Source organism: Lichenostomus cassidix, chromosome 7 (assembly GCF_008360975.1).
Source record: "Lichenostomus cassidix isolate B80296 chromosome 7, HeHo_3.0, whole genome shotgun sequence".
Lineage (NCBI taxonomy): Eukaryota > Metazoa > Chordata > Aves > Passeriformes > Meliphagidae > Lichenostomus > Lichenostomus cassidix.
In genome coordinates this window covers 34,030,277-34,055,925 of record NC_139488.1, presented here as the reverse complement: position 1 = coordinate 34,055,925, position 25,649 = coordinate 34,030,277, and the positions used below count along the sequence as shown (strand labels likewise).

General features: G+C 37.8%; 1 protein-coding gene across 4 annotated transcripts in view; it reads right to left on the bottom strand.

Annotated features, from left to right (window-relative positions):
• The window catches only part of ARHGAP15 (Rho GTPase activating protein 15), a 325,292-nt gene that overhangs the window by 127,513 nt on the left and 172,130 nt on the right, over nucleotides 1-25,649 (bottom strand). For all 4 annotated transcript variants that reach the window (XM_085067143.1, XM_085067144.1, XM_085067145.1 and 1 more), the window contains one exon: nucleotides 6,946-7,068. In XM_085067143.1, the coding sequence (XP_084923269.1) occupies nucleotides 6,946-7,068 (123 nt within the window). The remainder of the gene's footprint in view (nucleotides 1-6,945; nucleotides 7,069-25,649) is intronic.

Genomic DNA, 25,649 nt, shown 5'->3' with positions numbered 1-25,649 from the left:
ATTATTTCACAGTTACTCTTTCAGTCTCCAATACGAACACAGAATATTTGGTATTCCTGGGAGGAAATTTCGAACAGGCTGAAAGCAGTTTTAAAATTCTCACCTAGTCCTTTACTTCATTTCTTGGTGCAGATTCTATAGATTCAGCAAAATATTTAACCTCATTTTTTACACCTTTCACTGTATGGATACAGTCACATTCTGTACCCTGCAGTTAAGCTTTAAATCACCTCTTCTTTAGAAAACAGGCATTGAGGATTTTTATCTTGGGTGGAAGGGCAGCAAAACAGCATTAGCGGCTCTGGACTGTGGTAAAACAACAGCACAAAACTGCTTTGGAGGTTTTTTTTCACCTTCTAGAGATTCATGAGTATTTACAAGTACATGATCCCATGAGTCATCCAAATACTCTCAATTCTGAGTACTCCTGGAGCACAGATTCCGTGGCTCTCTCCAATCAATTGATTTTTTGCTGGATCTGTTTCTGTACATAACCATGGGAATGGCAGCAGTAACAGTGCCATATTTTCTCTTGTGGAGGTCACGGGGATACTTGAGGAAAACTCAGCTAAGATTTGTTTGTGCATCATTTCAAAAACAAGGAATGGTGAATTGCTAACTTTTTAAAGCTAGATTTGCATGGAACTAAAGTTAAAGTATTATTTTCTTATTCTTAGGTGTATAGATATATGTATTTTAAAACTAGTTTAGGGAAAGTTATCAAGGATGTTTTTTCAAAAGAAAAAACCAAACTTGCTCCCAAAGGGATAAGGGAAGCAAAATCCCCCTTTGTTTGATTTATTTGTGATAAGGTCCTCCAAAACTTCATTTTTTATGACATGAAAAAAAGAGATGTACACAACACTCCTAACCTCCTGTTATGACAGTTTATGTTTCCTATCCAGCTTATTTAACTCAAATGCCTGGGAAATAGACACAATTACCACCTTATGGAATGCTACTTAACTTTAAATGCTCCCCTCTGAATAGAAATCCACTTTATCTTCTCAGAGTTATTCCAGTTTCTCAGGAATTATTTCCTCTATAGGCTCCTGAAATGCTCTTGTTTCATCATTTAAAAATTTAAACTAACAATTGTTCAGAAATATCTTTTATTAGAACAAAGGCAATTCCCATGCAGTGGATTCTGTTCACAAGAGCTCGTACAAAGGAGCTGCATACTATGCCCATATACAGCTTTAATCATTCACTCTTTCAGCTGTTATCAATTTAAAACCAATGAAACTCCCACACTGAGTCCATTTGAGCAGTCAATTTTAATATCTTGGGGCATCTGTAGTTATTCTGAATTGGCTGCAAAAGCAGAACTAACAAGTTAAGCTCTAACCATAAGTCTACATCAGGCTGGTAAACCATACATCAAACACCGACAGTTAGTCAATACTGTAGTATGAAAAACCAACAAGCATTTTTAAGAAGAGCAATATATTCATAATGTGTTTGGTGGTATGGTTTACATTACACATCCCTGCTATCTGCACGTTAAAAATTCCGCTGGAGATGCTGGGGTGTGCGACAGCTTTGCACAGGGATATAAAGCCAGACACCAGAAGAGGAGGGCATGGACGTTCACAAGTTGTATAATATAAAATGATGATTATGGCTGCAATGAATTGCTCGTTCTGGGGAGCTTCAAGTTCTCCCTGAGCTTGACAGAGCTGATTTTTTTTTTTTTATTTTTTTTTTTTTTTTTGAGTAGCTCTTGCAGGCTGCAGCACAGCCACTAATCTTGAGCTGCAGAAATCTCAACTATGGGAGACAATACTTCTGGAAAAGAAACAATTAAAACAAAATCACTGAAGCCACATCCTCACTGAGAATGTCATTGTTTAACTGTTTTGGGTGTACATGGATGAGATGTGGCTACACTTGGAAGGAGCTTGTACTTCAGTGTTTTTCATTAAAAAAACAGGGAAAGGCATGGCCAATACTCCCATTTCTCAGGAAGAAGCTTAAATTCTGGCATGAGAGGAGATGGTATAATGGTACAATGCCCAAGTTTTTAGAAACACGAATTATATCTGTAATCTTGTGTCTTTCAGGAACAGAATTAACTGTGCTACATCTGGATTTGAACTGCTGGACTAGCAGAGCTTTGTATCAACATCCAAGTTTGTGTTCTTTGCATCTGTTTGAATGTTGGGAGGGAAAAGAGGGAAGGAGAATGAAAATACAAAATCAGAGACAAATGTCCAAGGAGAGGGATAGGACAGCAGGCACCACAGCAGTGAACTTTTGCAGGAGGAGGTGATGCATTTGGAGCCATATTCTTAAAGGTGACTTCTGCTAGCTGCTCTATCTGCAGTCAGACACATTAAGTCAGACATTAAAGTGATGCTGATTCCAGACTGGGGCTCCAAATAATGCCACAGCACTTTGACAATGAGTGGGGCAGGTCCTCAGCTGACTGCGGTCGGCGGGGTTGTCAATGGAGCTCCCCTGATTTATGCAAGCTGGGAATCTTGCCAGTCCTTTTAACGTGGAGATTTACTATATATCGTTGATCTGTGGTGGTCATCAATTTAAAAAAAAAAAAATTACATTTGTGAACAGTTACTATTAAGTGGCATATGAGCTGCCAGATTTGTTTCACATCCTCAGAAAAAAGGGAAAATAGTACTACAGACACAGATCTCTGAAATTCTGGTGTTTGACTGGAGACAAGAGCTTGTTTGAGTTCAAAGAGTGTGTCTGCTGTACTACCCAAAACACTTCTCCCAAAATGAGGTATTTTAAAATTCTCTGAATAATTTCTTAGCATCATGTCAAAGGAACAAATCACTTTTTTCAGTGTCTGGCCATCCACAGGGTTTGGGAAAAGTACTTCCAAATGTCCATGTCAAAGAAAGAAATACCCTTGTGACCCATTGTCCCTGCAAGTCAAAGGAAACATTTCCTAACTTTCCCTAAGCTCTGATGTGCACCAGATCACTCACAAAATTCCTCCATAACCCCCAAGAATTACAGAACCCACCAAAAGTGGGTCTTAATCTGCTATTTTGGACTTATCAACATTTCACTCATTACATTGAACTACTCCAAGGTCCAGTGAAACATATGATACAATAAAGACATTTTCCTTTGCCTGGAAATGAAATGGTTGGTGATCTCTGTGCTGCGATCTGCACAACCACCAACATATGCTGAGCCCTGTTCTATAGGCTATCAAGCCAAATCACAGCTAGTTCCTTTCACTAGCAATTGAGTGGCTTTTATTTTCATCTTGAAACAGTTGTAACCATTCCAAATTTTATGCTGCTTTGGTTTTTGCCTTAGCTTATGAAATACATTCAGGGAAGTTCCTTCGGTGTCTAGCTTTTGGGAAAGAAAGATCCACCCTAATAAAAAAAAAAGAAACCTAAATAAATTTCTTGCCAGCTGCATAGCTTCATTTTCCTCATTTCCCACAGTGTCATTTATGTTGGGTTGTTGCTCATATTTTTTTACTGTTTACTGAGAGTGTATTTTGTGATAGTGTATTACCAACATAACCACCATAGCTTTAAAGTCACAGTTTCACAGAAGTCTTTTTTTCCTTTGTTGGACTAGAAAGTCTCAGAAATCAGGATGTTAGCAGGCCAACATCAAGTTGAAGGTTGGCAATTCATTCTGGGTAATATTAAATCATGACAAAGCTCAAACATAAAGATCAAAGTTCAATTATGGACTATAAAGTTGTTTTAAAAGAGAAGATTTATATATTATTTTTCTAGCATATTAGTGCAGATTCTGTAAATTCTGAGAATATTTCAATCCCGAGGAACCAAGGACCCCTGCCCTGGAGCATAAATTTGAACAGTTATTCTCAAAATAACACTGCCCAAGTGGCAGACATGGGACATGCCTCTTATTTACTATTTCTAGGTTGTGTTCATGTGTATATCTAAGAACACAACTGTGCTTAGAGACACAAACACATTCCACAAAGTCCCTGTATTGCACATCATCTCAGAAATGCTTCAAAAAGCTCTCTAGACCAAGGATATTTTGTGCAAGCATGAGTGAGGTGGAACAAGGACAGATGATGTTCATTAGAGCTCTCGCTGGAGCATGAAGAGCCTAAGCCACCAGCCCATTGCAGTGAATGGAGCCAACGCGCTGCTCCCATTCTGGCTTCTTTTACACACAGGACTAGAAAGCAAATGGGACAATGATGACAAAAATAACTTTTCATCATGTAAAGTGTTGGTGTATCTTTGTTTTCAGATCAACATGCAACTAACATTTAACCATCAGCCTTCTACATTCCCTGGTCTGATTGTTATCCTCCTCACTATTTTCATTTAACTCCCTGCTTTACTTTCTGCACTGATCTCTGCTGCACGTTACACAAGCAAAGTTTGGGTAAGAGTTAAATGACAATCACATAATTTCTAGATTTCCTGATAACAGTGTTGGCAGAACAAAGTACCCCAGGAGATCAAACTGCTATTTAATTTTGAAGGCTGTATTCCCAAATTTGGTTAATGTGGAGAAATGTGTGGAGTTTTCTGGCCAAGTGTGCATGCATCAGCGACTCGCAGAGCACAGGGCTGTGTTTAAGTGAACTTACCACCTTAAAATGTATTTACTCTTGACTATAATTTACGTGTTAAATTTATTGGGAGTTTTGGTTCCAATGTGACACACAATGTAAAAAATCAATATAGATTTGAGAGCTTTATAGTGCCCCTGGCAAATATGAATAGCACTTGATGAAAAGTGAAGGTTTTCACAGCACCTACAGTGCCACTGCATTGGAGTAATTAACACCACACGCTTCACAGATATTTATATCAATTCTTCACCAGCACACAGAACAGCTCTTTGTCAGGAATTTGGTACCAAGATGTCCTGCAAGGCTTTATACACACTTTTATTACGAGCCCCTATTTTAAGGGATTTACAGTTCTGACAGAAGTATTTCCCTATGGGATAAAAGTTCGTAGGCATGTTCTCAGAGCTGGAGGAATTTTTTTCTTGTAAAAATTGGTTAACATTTTCTTACCCTTAAAAAATGAGCAAATAAATAGTTCTGAGGGGTTTCTGCAACCATTTAAGTCACCTTTAGAAAAATAAATAGATGCATTTTATAATACAAAATTTGGCAAGCTTTTCATTTGTAATCTGGGTGGTTGCATTTTGCGATTTAAAAATATTCTAATGTGAGCCTGAAAATTAACATTTAAAAGTGGCCTCTGCATAAGCACTGCAACTGCATTTTCATAACATTTCAACAGATTAAGGGATAAACTCTGGTGAAGACAATGAAGGAACCTTATCAAATGAGCATTTCACATAGACTTACCGTAGATTGGAATTAAGCCGTGCTAACGAATCCTGCCTCATTTGCATGGCCAAAACCTAATCCTAATGAAACTTCATGGTAGATAACTAACATGTTTTCTTCATGGCAGCATTAGTTTGGTAATAGAACTGTGCTGAGTACTGATTCTGAGTTCCTGTGAACTGAACCAAAGCATCCCTGGTTTCCATGGAAGAGTATCCCAGGTAGAACTAACTTAGGTTTGTGAATCAAGAGCTTAATGAAACTGTAGCCAAACCCAAATTCATCTTGCTTTCCTAGAGATATATATTAGAGGGTGGATTTGAGTTATGCTAATGAATCTGGATTTGTGAGCAGGGATCACATCTGATCCCTGTGTAACACTGCAGGAGATTCATCAGCCACACTTTATTAAACTAACACCCCCAACCCTTAAATCCAGAAATTAAAAGACTATCAATTACTCCTCTATTACTGTAATAACTGAAACAAACTAACAGGGTGCAGTCAAATCCCACCCTCAACTCACAACAGACTTCAGAAAGGCAAAACCCTCCAAAGTATTGAAATCAATTACTACAAATGTGTAAGGACAGATCCTGAAAGTTTGGTGTGCAAGTGTGCACATCTCACACACACATATTGATGCATAAATGACATTTTTCCGAAGTTTCTGTGGCAGCTGGAAGCAGAACCCCATAACTGAGGCACATGGTATTTTCCTACAGTGAAGATTTCCTCACAGTAAACACTGCACTGAGTATCTCTGCACATATCTAAACCATAAGAACTTAATTCATCAAATCTTCTTCTCTCCAGACATGGGCCCAGCTGGTGTTGAACTCTTGTAGCTGCTTTAGCTTATGCTGGCTGGGGTCAATCTCTTGGCTCAGGAGAGACAAGTTTAATACACACTAGCAGCACCCCTTGCCATTTTTGACACACCACTGGGAAACTCACACTCTAGAGATTGACAGGGGCTGCTGGCAAAATGCCTCTTCCTAGTCAATTTGCATGTGCAGTTGTGGGTTTCACACATAATAATTTGGGAGTGCGTAAATTTTTCAAGCATTATTCCAGAAAATATTTAAAAACACAGCTTTAGTTGGATGTTAGTGGTCAGAATGCTACTGCCTTCAAGTTAACTACCAGTGTCTCAGTGAAACACTTCTTGGATAAACTAACAAACACGTTTTATCAAAGACACAATTTTTTAAGAATATGTGAAAGTGATGGCTGACCAATTTAGCAAGAAATTGGAATAGGGAAAAAAGCCCCACAGATTCAAAGCATTTCTTATTGGCTGACATGTATTTAAAATTGTTAAAAATGGATTTTGTTGGTGAGTTAGAAAAATAATGAGAGAGGACAGCAGAAAGTATTCCAACAAATTAGTCAGCACAGCATCTGAGGGTCTAATTTTGGGTTCTAAACCATAAAACTATATGGATATTCTTTTCTTAAAAAGAAATGGGGTTGTACAGCATCTTGATTTGAAGAACTACACATTGATTTTTCATTACAGTTCCGGAGTGTGTTATGACATACAGCAACAAAACTATATTTAAGAAGTGCTTATCCAATGCACTGAGAGTCAAATATTCATTTGTGAATTTTTAATTTTTGCGCCAAAAAAAAGTCTGGAAGACTGAACACACCTTTAATAAGTCCCTTTTCTTGCAATGTTTTCAAGGAGGGTCTTCGGGAGATGAACTTCTTTAATCTGCTTTTAACTCGGTTTCTGTCATTTGTGTCAGAGGCACTGTAGTTCAGCCTGAAAACTGAAGGAAATCAGAAGAGAAATTTTTAGTGAAACAACATTTCCAAATTAACAGTAGTTTTATCAAACATCCTGAGAAAACAGTGGCCATAACCACCCTGGTAAAACCCCAGTCATGCGGTAGGTCATCAGCACGGCTGCTTGGACACTACAAACCATCTGATTAATACTTTAGTGAATAAACACCATGAGTTCACTCTGCCGGCTATGCACAGAGCTCCATTATTTATTGCCCATAAGTATTTGGATGGCGACCAGTTTGCTCATGAAGTGTTCACGAATCCCACAAGTTTCACATGGGTGATTTTTCAGCTCCAGCTCCGGACTCCGAGTGTGCTACACGCTATTAGCTGTGCACTCCTTATGAGAAAGGATGGATGGTTACACCACCACTGAAGGCCTGGATTCTCTTGCCAAGATGGATTAAGAGTTATATATATATTTAATGCAGTTATAGAAAACATGGCCGCGTGCCACGAAATGTGTGCAAGATGCATTAATTTATGGAGAGAAAAGTATTCCCGTCCTAATGATTATATTTTATTATATTTAAGCATTTACCAAGCTGAGAAACAATTTGAGCGCAATTTATTCCTGCTCTGTGTCAAAAAGACATAGAATCCCGCTGCCAAAAATCCCCTGGAGGAAGTTTCAAAGGCATAAATTCAACTTTTTCTCTGCTGAGGTGGTTACAGGGCACCATGATGGCTAATCAGAAGAGGCAGTTCTAGTAGGGAGGAGAAGCTCAGAAGCAGCAGAGATGCCATAGGGAGACCTTTTCTAGAGTTTTCCCTGAACAAGCAGATTTTGAAAGATTTCTAACAAATCACCTGAGGCTCACCACCCTTGAACAACCCTTTCTCAGTGTCCAGAGCTCTCTCACTGTGCCCAGTGCTGGGCAGGCTAGCAGGGCAGCCAGAGCTGTGCAGCCTCTCCTGGCAAAGGCCTCAAGCTTCTGCTTTCTAAGGGAAGAACAGCTTTCCATCCTCTCTTGGAAATCAATCAATCAATCAATCAAATCTACCAAAATTCAATATTCTCCATAAGGTGAATTGGCAGGAGCCTGGTCCATTGCCCCTTTGACAGAATTCCTAAATAGATAATTTTGCTGCAGTTACAGAGATGTTCCCTTCTCTCCCTGTCCAGACTGAACCTCCCCTATAATGCAGCAATCTGCAGAGGATCAAGCAAAGAGAGAGACCAAAATTAAAAGTACGATCATTATTATCAGTAATTTTTATTATCGAGGCGTTTTGCATTAGTTATAAACAGCACCAGAACATTTAAAGGTGCACAATTATAAAACAATGGCAAGCTAAAATAACTGTTTAAGCAACAGCAACAACCCTGGAATATTGTGGTTTACATTACAAATCTGATTTTAACAGCCAAACTTATAAAATGGTTTACGCTTTGCTGTTGTCAAGGGAGAAAAACTTGCCAAATTGTTCATTTTAAGTAAATAGAACATAGCCAATTAAGGAAAGCAATATTTAAACACATGCCTGCTATGATCAGAGCATAGTTTGCTTCTGATTTCACTACTGATTTTAACAGAAGAGTGTTCCATTTTCCCACAGCACTAAAATGACCCCACACATACTTCCACAAACTAGTAATCACACAGGACAAATAAAAGGACACTTTACTGGAAAATACATGGTTTGGTACAATAATCCATCACTTATGAAAACTAGAATTCACATTTTTTAATGGTAGCATTCCTGGAGTGATGTATCATAGAACATAAAGATTAGCATTCAACTGATGGTTGGTGCTTTTTTAACATTATAGCAGAGGACTTTTTGTTCGAAATTGAGCAATCCTTGGCAGGGACAAGCTAAAATTCCAAGTCACTTGGCTGTGCTATAAAAAGAACAACAAATGGATGTTTCTACTTCTGCATCTTAGTGGTACTTTGAAACAGGGAAGTGAATTGTATTTAGTTTGGGGTCTCTTTTGTTGCTCAGTGTCATTCTGTCCATAGCAATTCGTACTTAGCTTGGCTTTATCCTGACTTCTGAAGCTTTCCCAGGTGATGTAAATGATGCAGGAGTGAAAATATCTGTTAAGTCAATCACTTGCCTGACACTTTTCCCATTCTGTGGGACTATGGAGTGCTTTTTGCCCACCTGAGCTCCACATTTAACTCTGAGTCTACCCCGGATTAGTTAAGATGTTCCATCTGAAGTGCTCATGGTCATCCTGTGAAGGGTAGGACAGCAAGGTGAACATCCCCCTTTTTAAAAATAGAATTAACCCAGCTGGAAGTTTTCTACCTGAAACAGCAATTATGGTGTTAAAACTACATCTAGAGGTAGGAATAATTATTGTCATGGATAACTTTGTGTGTGCCACATTTTGCTGTGAAGCTCACAGTTCAAAACAACAGTAAAGCTAATGTTGATGAATTTCTCATTTTATTCTATTAAATACATGTGAGTCACCAGAGAAAAACTCCAAGCCTCCCAGAAATTTAAGGGTTTAGATAGTATGTTCCAAAATCAAGCTTAGCCAGAAATATTCGTGTTAGGATCTCACTTAGAAATATTCCTTCTCTTGCCAAACAATTCTTCTCGCGATATCCCCACATTAAAATGACTTTGCTATTATATTTGGAAATACAAAGAAGAACAAATGCTACTTCCAAGAGAAAAAGGAAAAAAAAAAAAGTTATAAAACTCAAAAAAGCACAATAAACTATTTTTTAACACCTCCCTTTTTTAATTTTAGATTGTGGATTTGGCCAGAAGTATCCTCCATGAAAGAGAGCTGACAAATGTCAAACAACATAAAAAAGTAGAAGGCAGTTCCATACAGAAGTAAAAATGCGACTCTTAAAAGCTTAAGTATAAAATAATAATAATTTTCTTCTACTAGTGCAAGGGTGTGCTAGGACACTTCATCAGCAAAAATGTAACCTGAATATTTTCTGACTTTCATGTTTGGCTGGTAATAAGTCAAACATTTAGATCTAGAAAAGAATTTCTGATTACTTTTGATGCTTTATTTGGTCTCCATTTAATCCACAGGTTGGAAAGGTATGAAAGCACAAAAGAAGTAATGGCAAGATCTTTTCCTCAGGTTTAAAGATTTATGAAATCAAACCAGCTAATCACAATAGGGGAGTGCCATTCCGACTGGGTGCAAAATAAATTAGTATAAACATATTTTTAGGACTAAAAAAAATAACATATCTTTGGCCCTTAATGTTGGAAAACACTGTAATAACATCAGCTGAATTAGAGGGGATAACTATAGGATAAGTGCTCTGAAAAAAAACCAAAACCACTGATAAAAACCTGACCTGTCTCTTTTTAGCCTATATAAATCCTCTGAATCCCTATTTAAATCTAGACTTAACAATAACATATAAATAACAGAAGAGTGGAAGGCAAGAATAAATGCAATACCTCCTAGTGCCACAGTTCTACGGAAATTGTACCATCACCAAAAATTTTGAGAAGTACAGAGGAAGAATAATTTTTTAACATTCAATGCCCTAAATTTTATCTACAGTGCAATGAGAATAAATTTACTACAGTTTAATCAGGACTGAGAGTGGCCAACAAGTTGCAAGGAGCAGATACAAGAGCCTTTCTCCAGGATTTTGGCATGGCCACCATTCACAGAGGTAGGCAAGGCTCTGACTTCTTCAGAGCGAGGCTAAAAATGTTTATGATTACTTCCTGTGAATTTAATCATGAACCTAGACAACATATTTCTACCAGAATGCTTTTCCTGGGTGTGATGTTCTGATCAAAGCCCGAATGATTCAAAAAGTAACATTTTTTAATATGTCCTAAACTCTCTATTTTATTGGCAAGATTTTGTACCTCCTTATAACATGATCTCAAATTCCTTCCAATGACTTTTATTTCACTCTTCATTTACTAAGCATTTGTACCTAATCTCAGGGGTTTACCTATGATTAATTCCTGCCAGGTACAGTGTATCTGAACACTTCCAACGTGTTGAAAGCATTGGTTTTTGAAGAACTATCCATTAATGACTTTCTGAACTGTGACAATGGATATTGACAGTGCTTGTCAGACTAAAGCACTATTGATTGTCTCACATCATGTGTATTGCAAAACCAATTTCTTTCAAGTACCTCTTCCTAACTGAAATACATTATTACGATGCCTCTCTGTTTATTATAACACCCAAAATTACTGTGTGTAATTCATTTGGATTGAAAGAGCAGAGTGAAGAGCAGCAGTGAGAATGGATAAGGCGCTAAGATATTCCAATATCTTTATATTCCTACCTTCTCTTCCATTAGCCTCGATCTCCAGGTAAAAAACAATTAGTCTGGACCATGCACTTTTTTTTTTTGGCACTCTTTAATGACTTTAAAGTTTTGTGATGTTCTTAGAAAGAGATGAGTTGTAGTATAGTGATAACATCCATAAACTGAGTTTTGATAATTATTTCCCAAGGAATACTAAAAATTGCAAGCTTAACTAGTCAAAACACAGAATACACTGACCAAAATCCCAGCTGCAACTTTCTTAAAATACATATGAACAAATCCACGTGCTCACCTCTCATCTCTGATGTCTTAAATTAATAATTTTCTAAAGTGTTCACAGACTTATAACCAGAATCCTCTGCAGCACCTTGCAGAACTGAAACAGAGCTGAGATGGCAAAAGAGGAAGCAGGAATAGTTCTCTATGACTTGGGAGAAAGAAAATGCCAGTCTAACAGCAGTGCTCTCACATATGTGTGAAAATATTAATTGGAAGTAATTAATTAGTTAATTAATTAATTTCAAGTAATGGGAATGCTTAATTGCTGAGTGTCATGTTTCTGAATAAATACATCAATGTTCAGAGGTGTATGACTATGCCTATGCTGTAAAAGACATTGTAATTTAATATGTATTAACTCATGACTTTAAGTTTTATTGGATACCACTGGAATCCAGAAGTCAACATTGCTTCAGATTTTTTTGGCCTGAAGCAGATGTGAAGCTATTGCTAGTCCTTTAAGGAGAGAGCAGCATGCATCACTGCCTGTAAAAACAGACAGGTTTTCAACCAGAGCCAGAGTTTTGAGAGTGACAAAACCAAGTCCTTCTTCCTCCCTTTTCTTTGGGATGTTCTGAGATGGAGCCAATAAAATCTGCTCACTAAGGATAAATAATTCACCTCACCTTCTTTACTGAGCTAAGGACTTTTGCCAGTCATCCTATTTTATCCCTTAGTGAAATCCCTGGGCATGTCTCTGAATTATACAGACTATAATTACTAACTTTTCATTTGTTTGTTTGGTTAATCGGTTGGGTCTTTTGGATTGTTTTTTGTTTCGGTAAAAGAGTAGAATGAAAGACAGGTACACAGCTTAAAGGCACTACAAAAATGATTGATGGGGAAAAAAATTGGATATTACCTCCAATCATTATTCTTACAAGCTTCAAAATTACAGATTTTATAACTACAGAGCATAGACCCAAAATGTGCAGCCTCAGAATGGGTATCACCTTCCAGGTGATTTTGTTCGATTTGGCACCAAAGCACCTGAAGTCATTCAGGTTTATGGTGCAATAATAGATATTTGCCACAGCAAGTATAGCTGCATTTACAGATGTTTATGAAGTAAGCTCAGAAATAAACAATAGGAAAAAGAAAACAGTGATTATATAGCACAAATAATTTTTCTGTAATATGACAGCTTAACAACTTAAGTGCTCAGTAGTGTCATTACACTTTGTGAAATTTGCGTGCATTAGCAGTAAAGATTCAATAAAATGACTGTATAATTCATATTTTGCATCATGCTCTTATGCATATAAAATTTTAAAAAAATTGTCCCCCTCTAATAATAAATGGAAATAAATTAATAGTGTGTTAAACATCACTACACATTTACATTGTGAAATAAAAAATGTCACTCCCCACACAGCTTTTCTTAGTGGTATTTGTACCATAAATGTTTAAAAATATAAGCAATATTTTTGAGTATATACTGGATTTATAAACAAAGATCACACCAGGTATCTTTCTTTAATAAAATAAATAAGGATTTTTAGAAAAGGAAAATGCAACAGGACAAATCTATCTGGATTTCAGTTGTGCATTTGATATGATGCCAAATAGGAAATGACTAGTTAAACTAGAGAAGATGTAGAGAACCAAAACAATAGCTGTGAAGTGACTAAATAAGGTATTAAAATGAGCTTTGTTGAAAGGAGGACTACTGTACAGCAGGGAAGTTACCAGTGGATGTCCTGAAATATTCTTGGAACTGCTCTTTGTGTTTTCATTAAAGACTTCAGCAGAAAAAGTAGAAGCATTCAAAAAATTACTTGACTCAAGGCTGGGAGTGTCATCAGTTGAGGCAAGAATTCAGGATATCAGGCAAAAACCTGGTGGCTTTGAGACTGGAAAATGGAGGAACTGGATTAGAACTAAAACTACCATGGTTAGAAAAGGATTGGAATTATAGAATCATTAAGTCATTCAAGTTGGAAAAGACCTCCAAGGCCATCAAGTCCAACCATTCCTCAGCACTCCCAAGCCCACCACCAACCCATGTCCTCATGTGCCACATCTACACGTCTTTTGAACATTTCCAGGGATGGTGACTTAACCCTGGGCAGCCAACAAATGTTGGTCAAACATTTGCTTGTTGACCAACAAATCTAAAATATTTAATTTTAATTAATACAAAATAAGTCTCCCTTATGGGTGTTCAACCTTGCACACTCGTATGTTAGGTGGAAATTCATGGCAGAAGAGGTGCAGGCAGCAGCAGTGAGAAGCACCAGGAGAAAGAGGCTGCTGAGATTTTGGAAGGAGATGGGGAATTTGGCATGTTTGGCCAGCTAGAGAATGGCTGTGAAGAGCTGTGATTGTTCTCTATGAATTTGCTGGTGGGGGTGGGAAGAGGAGCAGGAGAGGAGAAGAGGACAGCAGGGAGGGAGAAGAGCTGTTTTAACTGAAGAACAATGTTGGCATGAGAATAGATGAGTATAAACTGGCCATAATATGAAGTTCTAAACCACCCTTTTAAAGAAGCCGTGGTGGCAAATAAAACTAAAAGAATTTAAGATGCAGCTTAATAAATTTATGTATGAGGACACAGAACACTGTACCTTGTGACAGGAGGGACTGGACTAGATCACCCAGGACTTGCCAAGCCTTTCTTTCCACAATTTTTTTGGGTATTGTCACAATATTAGAAACACTGTTATACAAACTTAACTCAAATATAAAAACCACAATGCCAGAAATCAATGAATTCATTTTATTCATACAGTATGACCAGTTTATGTTCACCTAATGTAAAACATGTGGGACTTGGATGAAATCTGCTACAATACACAAAGTCAGACTCTTTAGACTCTAGCAAGAGAGAGCACAGTGTACTTGGGAAGGGGAAAAATGGTCTCTCCAAGCTCATGTGAGGGATTAGGACTCTCAACACAGACTCTTTGCAAAAATATTCCCAGGAGACCATCAATGGATGGTCTAACACACAGGAATTGAAGAGTGGTCCTTGCCCTTCCCTGACTGGGTGAATCAGTGTTTGCAGCCATACAGTCTTATCCCACTCATAAAACATGACAGTTACTGAGCACAAGATATGCAATATTTTAGTTAATGACTTTTGAAGCTGACATGTATAGTATAAAATATTATTACAGCAGATTTCACAAAATAAAAAAGAAATCCCGTGCAATTGGAGGTTGAGGAAGACAGAACAAGGTACTGAAGACTATTTCCAGGTCGAGTTGAACAAGTAATTTACAATACATAATGCATTCAGGGGCTTTTAGAATGTGGAGTTGTTGTTTCTGCTGTTGTGGAATAGATGTAAATAGCTTTCAACTGTTTAAATTTGCCTCCTAAGTTAATCTGAAAAAAAACTTTTTCAACCTTTTGCAAATATTATAATTAGTCATCACTTACACTGCATTGCTCAGGCAAAAGGACAAGAAAGTGATGTGGTTCCTTTTTCTCCCAGGAGCACTGGACAGATTTACACCAAAAGAAAACCCTTCTGGGAGGCTGGGTGCTAGTAGCCATGAGGAATTTTTACCTTAAAAACCTACATACTATTCTGCCTTATGCTTTTGACAACAAATTATCTGTAGAGAACAAGGGAGACTTGGCATTGGTGTATTTATATCAGTATTCTTAAGAACTATATAAATGTTCCATATATTGAAATTTAGACATGTGCTGGGATACCTTGTTGAGCCTCTTATTCTGATCCAGTATTTTGGGACCCTTGCAGAAAGAATATCATACCAAAGAATTTTCTTTTTCTTCAAACTTTTATCAATTATATTTTGTACTTCTAAATTTTAAAAGTAAATTATTTTAACATTTAATTATATTTCCATTGCACTCAGACTCCAATTATACTCACAACCCTATATTTTTTGACCCACAGTGAACTTCTACTGTTTCTTATACAATAAAGGACAGAATTAATTCATAGTGCTTAAGTTATGAAACCAACATGTTAAAACTGTTTATTTCCAATGAGAAACAGTAGGGACATTCAGCTCTATATTTGCTGTTTCAAACCGCAAGTTCCAGCATATTTTTCTCTTTTAAACAGCAAGTTTAGTACTTTCCAGTGAATGTAGAAGTGGTAGTTTATGAAGGAGAAAGGCACACCCATTATCTTTTAAGTAATCAAAAAAAATATCTAGCCAGAGATCTGAAATCCATTTGCTGCACTCTGTTTATATGTTGACTATACCTTATCAAATTATCTCTACCTCAATTATATCATTAGAGTGGGAATAACAACAAAAGATCACCCATGAGCTCATTTTTAAAAGGAGCATGTCCTCAGATTTCAGGATTCTTTTTGCTTCTTACCTCAAGTGAAAATTCTGGCAAGAATCTCCAGCATCTACCTTCCCATAAATATAAACCTTAGACAGTCATCTTTCTGCCACCAACTACATTTTATTTTAACAGAGAATTTATTTCCATTTGCTAAAACACAACTGATCTTCAAACTTTTGAGCAGTTTCAGCTCAAAAGTGCTTCAGCTCAGGTAGTGTCCACTGTGAGGACACTGGAAAAGCTTCCCTACAGGTGGTTTAGGATCTGCATAAAATGAACAACCCCAAAAAGCAGACCACAAGCAAGCTACAGCTTTTTTGTGGGGCAACTCTATAGAGGCTGTGAGTGGAGAAGGTGCTTTGTGGGATGTGCTGTGGGTCATCCTCTGACTGGACTGAGACAGTAGAATTACAGGAGGAAAAAAGAAGTCCAGAAAGGAGCTGCTGGTTTATTTAGCCTTGTATTTTGTCTCTGGGAGCCCAAGTCTGCCTGGCCCTTGTTTGGGGGCTCAGGAGGGACACCTCCAGAGATACTGCAGGACATGTGGGGACGTTTAGTACTTTATCCAGTCTCCACAACAGCTGCACTGGAACAAGCTGCTTGAGCAGGCAAATAATTCCTAATTATCAGGGTATTTTCCTGAAATAAAATCAGAGCAGTCATCTCAACAACTCTGAGATGCTTCAATCAGCTACATGTGGGGTTTTCATGGGTGCACTGACTCTCTGTTTGACCAGCCATGGTCAAAATTCAGACAAAATGTTAAAAAGAGCCAATAGAGGACTGTTTTAGCTTTAAGATTAATGTTGCAGCTGACAAACTGCACAGGGGCTTAACCTACTTTAGAACATATTTAATAGCATAATTTAGTCTCGAAAAAGAAAAGCAAAATAACTAATGATGGACAAATTCAGGGGTCGAATCTAGTTCAGATAAACATTCAAAAGTTCAGATGTTCAACCAAACCTTATCTTGTCCACGAAAAGCCTCAAACTGAAGGGCTCTATCAAATATAAGCAAAGTACAGGAGATTGTGGAAACTTTTCCTCACAGAAGGAAAACTATTATCAGAAACCTGCACCTTCTTGCAGCGCTCACGTGTAAAGCAGTTAACATCAAAGCAAAAGCAAAGCATTTCAGAAAAGTGCTTCACGGTCATAGTAATATTTGGATGAAATCCAATACAGAGAAAAGAAAATAATATTAAGGGGAAAGATAATAGAAATGCAATTAGACTATCAACCAATAAAACTTGATAGTTGAAACCTTCCAAGCTTAGAGAGAAAAAGGAAACTGGAGATCAGAGGACTCTGCTGTTTGAAGTTTTGCTGTCCAGATCTTGGGGACCATTATCCAGCTGAGTATTTTAAAGACATTATGAATATTCTGTCGCAGAATTAGAAAGCTTTATTACTGTGAATGACCTGTAACTTGAGCAGGGACAGCTATAAATGAACTCCAAATAAACAATTGTTTGGAGAAGGTGAATTCTGCTAACTCAGTTTTCTGGGTAACAACTCACCAGATTAAAAAATTTCTTTTCAAAGAACATTCTCCTTGTGGGTTTTTTATGACAGAAAGTGTAATTCTGATGAAGCCTCTCTATTCTCACATTCACCAAAGACAAATGGCTTTTAAAAAACTCTGTTGGAAAAGGTAAGACCACTGTTCTGCCTTGCCTAGCACTGTTTCTCATTCATCTGCTAGAGTACCCCAAAAAAACCCAAATTCACACAAATGATGCAGCAAACCAGTGGTGTTTCAGGATCCTTTCATTTTCTTTCCCTTTCTCCATGTCACCATGTTTCAATCATCTCTTCTAAAGCCTATCCTTCTGCCCTCACCTTCCCTTCTGCCTCCATCCCTCAAGCTACCTGGGAAATTTTCAGAAAAAATTTGCTTTTTTCATAATTGAACCCCAAATTCAAACCATCAGATGCCAAAATAAAAGATATTTTAAGCCAGACTTAAAATTTCAGTTCAGAAATTACCAATGTGTAGCTTTCAGTAAGAGCAAAGTTGCAATACTAAATAAAGTATTACACTGCTTGTAATTGTGCCTTAATATCAGTTCTACCCTTGACCCATCATATTGAATGATCTTCAGATAACACTGTATAACAATTCAGGTGTTGCAGTGTTTTCATTATTTATTGATTAATTTTTAGTGCTATCTTCTGATTTTCATTTAAACACATCAACTGAAATACTTTCATAGGAACAAAGGCAGGTAGGAGCATTATAACACCCTAAAATAATAATCTTTCATTTTACATAGAAAGGAAATAGATTATTAAACATGTTTTCACACAAATATATATGTACAAAGATTATTTTTGCAGGAGCAGAACTTCTGAACTTCTTGGAAGCCACAGAATGAGACAGAGTTTGATTTAAGTGAAGAATCTATGGCTCAGACAGAAGAAAGTTAAAGGATAATCTTGAGATCAATCACCTTCACTGCCTAATTTTCAGTCACCTTTCTGATCTTTCTAGCTATCACTTCTCAAGAAGCCCACCTCTGCCCACCTTCCCTTGGGCTCTGGCTCCTCAGACTGAAGAATATTCTTCAGCAAAAGTGACTACAAAATGTACTATCACTATGTGATTGCAAAATACATTAACTGTAAAGATTTCTCTAGTAGAGCTTCATACCTGCATGCTTTTAAAATTGTTTCTGTGAACTGTACAAAGTGTCTTCATAAACTTCGGGATAATTCCATGATAATACTTTTTAGTCTCAAAAGGGCTTTTTTAAAATGTATTTGCACTGGAGTATTTTTAAGTGTTTTCATTTCATTTATTTTAAATGTGCTGTTCGGGAAGAGTTGCTCAGTTTTATAAGAATGTTACTTCTTTGTTTAAATTGAACACCTTAAAAATTAATTACAAAGACTGTTAGCACATGTAGAAACACATTTTATTTGCTATGAAAAGGCTTAAGGCAGGTTTGCTCTTTGGTTTTCACAATGAATGTTTTGGATGCAAGAGATTAAAGGAGAGCAAAATCTGCATGTCCTGGTTGTTTACTTTTTATGTCTCAAAAAGTGGCAATGAAAGAGACAAATACAATCCCTAGACTGTACCAGGTGAGCCATTTCCATATGGGAGACTGAATTCTGCTTTCTAAGGCTGTGGGAAGACTTAACCTTGAACATCCATGTGCAAGAAGCACCGACTGAAAAGGAAAGAGTTTCAGTAAGAGGTTATTTGAGATGATCACAAAAATAAAAAAAGCAGCAGTCTGTCATAGGAAAGACAACACAATCTTAGCTGGCTTAGTTTACCAACCCAAGCAGGATACACCTGAGGCAGAAGAGAACTGAAAATGAGGAGCAGACTTAATGCTGCCACAAGAACACAATTGTACCACAAGTCCATTTAGGCTGAAAATTAGAGTGCTTTCAGCTTGAAAACTGAAGTTTTGGAACATTTTTCCAGGCTGAGCTGAGGGGCAAAAGCATTACTCCCGAATTTCATTAATTATGAAAGGAATCAAATGAGGTAGTTGTTTTCAAGAACTGGGGAATTGATTCAATGCTACAAAAAGTCTGTCTGAGGCAGATAATGCTGTGTTACACTTTTCAATAACAGCAGCGCAAGTGAATTCCTCTTGGGTGAATCCTGGGCGCACTTAAGACAATGGCCAATGGAATTAATTAAATGGAGCCAAATATCCTCGGTGGTGAGGGGAGCTGCTCATATGTCATAGCTCTCTCTTCAGCATCAATATTTAAAGCCAGCTAGTTGGAACCTTTTACTTAATTGAGAAACAATACAGCATTTAACCCTTCAGTGATGTTCCACCCTTTGGCTTTCAGAGGCAGGATGTGTTTGCCCAGCTTGTCTGCAGGCAGCTGGGGGAGCAGAGAGGAGATCCTACAAAAAACATTCCTTTTAAGTTGCATTAATAAGCCCTCTCCAGGACATAGTGCCATTAAGTTTGTCTTTGAATACTTGGGATTGGATGTCACAATTTAAATTAAATACATCCTCCTACCTAGAAGGTCCAAATATATAAGTGATTTCACCACAGGGAAAAAGGTGAGTCTGGGTAGTAGGTATTCCTGTCTAGAGCCTGACGTACAGTCTCTCTAACCAAGCTTAATTTAGACTTTTATAACCTAAAAACCTCCTTATTTCTATCACATTCCTCCCAAAATACCATGAGGACTGCATCTAGATTAGCTAGAAATAATAGTGGAACCTCAGGATATAGTGCAGTGTGAGAATAATTTTTTTTTTCTGGCTACAACCTCCCAATAGGGATGCTTATATCAATAAATTCAAAGGGTTCAAAATTGAGTTCCAGGAGTGATGGAAAACTGGACTTGCTCGTCTTGAATAACAAAGTTCAGCAAGTCCTGCTCACTTGTTCCAGTCCTCACCTCTCTCCCAAGACAGCAGTCTAAAATATTCCCTGTTGCAGTGAGAACACCTCCATCTATTTAGGTGTTATATGTTGTCAGCCTCTCCTTCCCCATGGAAGCAAAGTATGGAGATGCAAAAAAAAATGGAGAAATACTGATGCATGGTGATGGAAGGCTGAGCAGAGGCAGCTGTCTGCATTGTGAGCCTGTTTAAGCTCAAAAACTCATGGCATTTTGTACAATCTACATAAAACCTTCGTTTTGCTACCTAATGTGAACAAAGATCTACTTAGTGTGGAATTCAGAGACTGCACCAAAGCAGTGTAAGACATGGCCAGTTGGGCTTGGAAGTGGCAGAGTCAGAGTAAAGATTCCTCGTTTCAGGAGTCTACCTCACTTTTGGTACACAGAAAAAAGCCCAACTGCTTGGCTCCAATAATGCCTAAAATCTCATGATTTCTTTGTGATTGCTTTTTCTGAAGGAAGTGTGTGTAAGAGACAAAAACTGCACATTTTTCCAAAATGCAGCTCTCTTAAGGACTGTGTCAGTACCTGTAGCTCAGTAGGAAAAGACTTACAGCAATCGTGATATGCAGTCTCTACTCTCCTCCATATCAAATCCATCTAGAGTGCACATGTAGGAGTTTATTTTGTTAAGAAAAATACGTGGTGTCTCTCTCTTCTTTGGAACAAAGAAGAAATATGGATTTGTAACCTTTCCCTTTCTTTTTTGTTCTTTAAACTTAAGTCCTTCAATAGTGTTTTGAACAAACCTAAAGAGATTTTAAGACAGACATTTTGTATTATAACATTCCCCTGGGTCATATGTATGATCGTCTTTACTAAAGCTCCTTTCAGTCCCAGTTGAATAAATATGCATTTTATTTCACTAATCTTGAAACAACAGGAATAAAGTTTACCCAGGTCTTTTATACCTCAGAGAACAAAACAAATACTACAAATCTTTAGAGAGAAAGGATATACAAAAGGGCTTGAGGTGAATGTTTCAAAGCAAATACTCTTTAAACGATGTGCAAATTATTTCAGCACTTGAACATGATTTATGAAAGGGGATTAGTCCACTGAAACAAGAACCGAGTTTAAACTGTTGGGTTTCAAAGTCAAGGATGAGAAGTGTTAGCTGGAAAAGGCAGAAGAAACAGGATAGTAATCTATAGTGAGGATTTCTGATTGATTTTCTTTAACTAACTCAATCCTACATTAGCTATCGCTGTCATTCATACTTAACTGTGGTGGGCAGCATAAAATACCTTCTTTTATGATATAATTCCCCATAAAAATGAAGTATGCAATGGTGATAATTAAGTAATAATGAGGTAATTAATAACTCGGTGACTAGCTCTCTATTTACTAGTATGCCCCATAAATGAGCACGAGGAGTGTGAAACAATTAAAGATTATCCAAGCTCAAACAGATAACTTTTCCAGGGAGTTGTGTGTCAGTGAGCAGACCAATGAGTCACAGGTCACATCTATAATAATACATTATATTATATTGTAATATTCCCACATACTCTTCACATAATGGGTTAGAGCTACTCTTAAGTACTATAAAAATGATCACTTTTATGTAATTGTAAAGATTAATAAGTGAGCTAACTTCTCATGGTTCTATAATGACCCTGCTGTTCTAGTAGGTAAAGGAAAATTTAATGTTCCTGCTCAGATATGATTAATATCTAACTTTTTCCTGGCTAAAAATCTGGACTTGGTTCAATAAAAATGAATTAAGTGAACATGCATGGGTTTCCCTGCCAAATGTTTATATGGAAGTTGGATATGCCCAATTTAAAAATATGCTTTTTCAACCCAAATAGTAAACTCTGGAAGGATTTTGGAGAGTGAAGTAGAAATAAAACAAAGAATTAAGGAAACATTATATTATAATTGATGGAAACAGGATATTCAAATTCAGGAAAAAATGTAATTTCTTTTAAGCACTAGTCACAGCCAGTTGTGATTTCGAGTGCAACATAATCTTCTATTATCTGTAGAAGTGACACAGTTTGTTTCTCAATTTGGCATGGTTTGTTCCTAAAATGCCAATATCATTACTTCTTTGTTGCTGAATCAGTATTTTCCTAAGCTTCAAGAAGAGAGCATACCTATGCTTAATGTTGCAGAGAAACATGAGACTGCAAATATGTAAAAAAAACAAGTTTAGTCCCTGTAGTCCAAATGAGTGATTCCACTCTCCAAACCCAGCATGTTGCATTTTCCTTTCCTGCTCTTTTTTCAGTCCCTGAAGCTGACTGCATTCCTGTTGATGCAATAAAAAAAATGCCACAGAGATACAAGATGCAGAGTGACAAAATTAACATTGCAGCAGGAAACTGCATATTTGCAGCTAGTTTTCATTTTGCTTCCTGTTTTAATTGTTGCCATTGGTAATGCTGCACTAATACACATTACTGCGTTATGTTTCTTGGCTTTATTAAAAGTAATAAAACTGACCTATACATAATGTTAACATTGTAATATAATAATAGTCCCTAAATAGCATCATTTGGCTTTGAACTTCACATCTAACTGGAATAAATGGGCCGGGAAGAGGAAAGAATTCAGACCTCATCAGAGCTGACAAAGAAATGGAGTGATTTGCCACTTCTGTGGCTCTAATTAGAATCATGAAGGTTGGAAAAGACTCTAAGATCATCAAGTCCAACTGCCAACTCAGAACCACCATCATGTTCACCACCAAACCATGTCCTCAAGTGCCATATCCACACCTTTTTTGATCACTTCCAGGGATGGTGACTCCACCAGGCCCTGGGCAGCCTGTTATTTATTTCCCTTTTCAAAAAGGTGATGCTGTGTGGGTGAAGGACTGCGGGAGCTACCACAGAATCCAGCCCTCAACAAGTTTGGCTGGGCCAGTAAAGCCTCTCTCTACATCCCAAGATATGCTCTCCCAATTTCCATCCTCTTCATGTGTAACAGAGAAGGATAGAAACCTTCCACAGGCTCCTCCTCTCAGCACTGTAATTACAGTGCCTTTTCCTAGGACCTCTAAGCTCAGCTTTCAACAAATAACTTCCTGGGTTCTCTTTTTTGTCTTGTTATTACACTGCCAAAGCCATGCAAATCCATGTGTTTGTGCCCTGGTGCAAATCCTTTCCCTCCTCAGAGGAGCAACAGCCTCACACAGGAGGTTTTTGCCCCAGAAATACCCAGCCCTGTGCAGGGACCAACTTAAAAGCCTCAAACAAGTCCTTGGAAGAAGATTTACTCAGGGAAGGACCAAAAGCCACATAGAGCCAGGAAGGTTTCCAGCTCCACCAAATTCTCCATTTCTCCCACCATGTCCATTAAATGACCAAAATGAGTTCTGTTGCTGGTTTTTTCCACTCACACTCATTGTACAGTCTTAGTTGTCTAACAAACTGCATTCAGAGAGGATTCTGCATGCTTTAGTAATTACTTAGGGATAAATACATGCCATGATCAAGTTTCAAAATTTAGCCTTCTGAAGAAAAGTGAATGAAACAAGAAAAGCAATTTTGGGCAATTTTAAAGCACACAGTCCCTGCTTAAATCCAAAGTTCTATAAGCTCCTGACTTGAACTGTCTTTTAAGAAGCTAAAACAGATTTCAATGTCCAGATGACTTTGTAGCAAATACCTCTGAAGGTAAATTCAAATTATGATCCAGGGGAGGTTGTTTTTGTTTTGGTTTTTGGTTTTGGTTTTTTTTTTTTTGGTTGGTTGGTTGTCTGTTTTGTTTTTTTTGTTTGTTTGTTTGTTCATTTGTTGGTTGGTTTTGGGTTGGTTTTTTTAATTTTTTTTTTTTTAATTAAAAAGATGCTACAAGCAATATTCTCAGACACTTCCACGAGGCCATTCCCTAGGGAAGTGTGCAAAGGCTGTGGCATCCCAAGGGCAAAGAAAACATCACCCTTTGGGACTAAAAGGCCCATCACTCCCTGTTGAAAGTCCAAGAGGAATTTAGGTAAGGAAAATATCATTATTTGAGTTGGCTGGTGGCCAGGGTGGGGGGCTAAGACCCTGATCCTTATGGAGAGAGGAAAGGAATCCCAAGCCTGCTGTTTAATATGCATGACATGTCGGCTTTGCTGTCAACTTTTCCTTCCACCCCCTGCTTTTGTCTGCTTTTTTCCACCTGTTGCAACTTGTCCTTATTCAGGCTGAGAGCTGGAATTGTCTTACTTTGGTGTCACATTGTGTCTGGCACAATGACGCCTGGGGTCCCCAGCTACTCTTTTTGAGACACTAAAATGACCATGAATTGCAATAATGCTGCACAACTCACCAAGATGTTCCTTTCACACATACTTATATATTTTCTAAAAATTCTTAAGTGCTGGAATTGTGGCACCTCCAGCTAGAATTCAAACATGGAGGAGATTTTCCAGGCTGCATGACTAACCACTGGGTTTTAAGTAAAGTGTTCTTGAAGATAAGGAAAAAAAAATATGCGAGTAGAAACAATAAAAATAATGCAATTCAATCTTATCAATTCAGGCAGTTCCAGCTTTTATGTGGCAAACAAGGAGATCAAATTGCATTTATCTAATATCACAGATTTTTTTAAATGTCTAAAATATTTCATTATTTTGCTTTGGCAACCTAAAGCTGAGGAACAGATTACTGTTCCCACTACATAAGGAAATAACTGACAACAATTAGTATTTATTCTTGTTGCTTTTGTAATAAAAATAGAATTCCATCACTTTCAAGGAAAACCTAAAATATTAATAAGAATGTGATGAACTGAGTAAATGTGACGCCATGAGGAAATGATGGAGAACAGGTTGGAAATGTAGTGCTTTGGGAATGGATTGCATTATCAAGCTTGTGATTGTGCATTTTGACAAGAGCAGCCCTCAGATTGATACGGTAGCCAAAGGGCACTCTTCCTACTGCAGAGCTGTTTGTTTCCATCCCGGAGAGGGGGAGTGGAAGGGGAATTGATCCCCTCCGACAATCAATAGCCACTCCAGCCCTGGCTCTTCCACAAGAGGTCACTCCTGAGTGGCAGAATTCCCAGGTGATGGCCACGAATGGCCCTAGATGGCTCAAACAACAATATGGGTGCTTGGGCAGGGAAGGAAGGGCTGAGCCTAGCTGAGAGCATCAACTCAGTTTCCTTGCCCACAGCACAACTGTCCTGGCAGCTCCTCTGGTCCTCTCACACAGTAAGGTCCCTTGGGTTTTGGAGAGAAGGATTTCTGGGAACCTTGTGGTGCACAGACCCTTTCTCTACATCCCAGATTCTTTCCCTACTTCCCATCCACCACCACAGCACCTCTACTTGCAGAGTAACCCGGGTTTCATGGGATATAAAATTAACATGGCAAACCTCCTACCAGCAGACCCAAATGTAATTGGTTCTAATTAGTAGGGTTTTTTGGCAACCTTA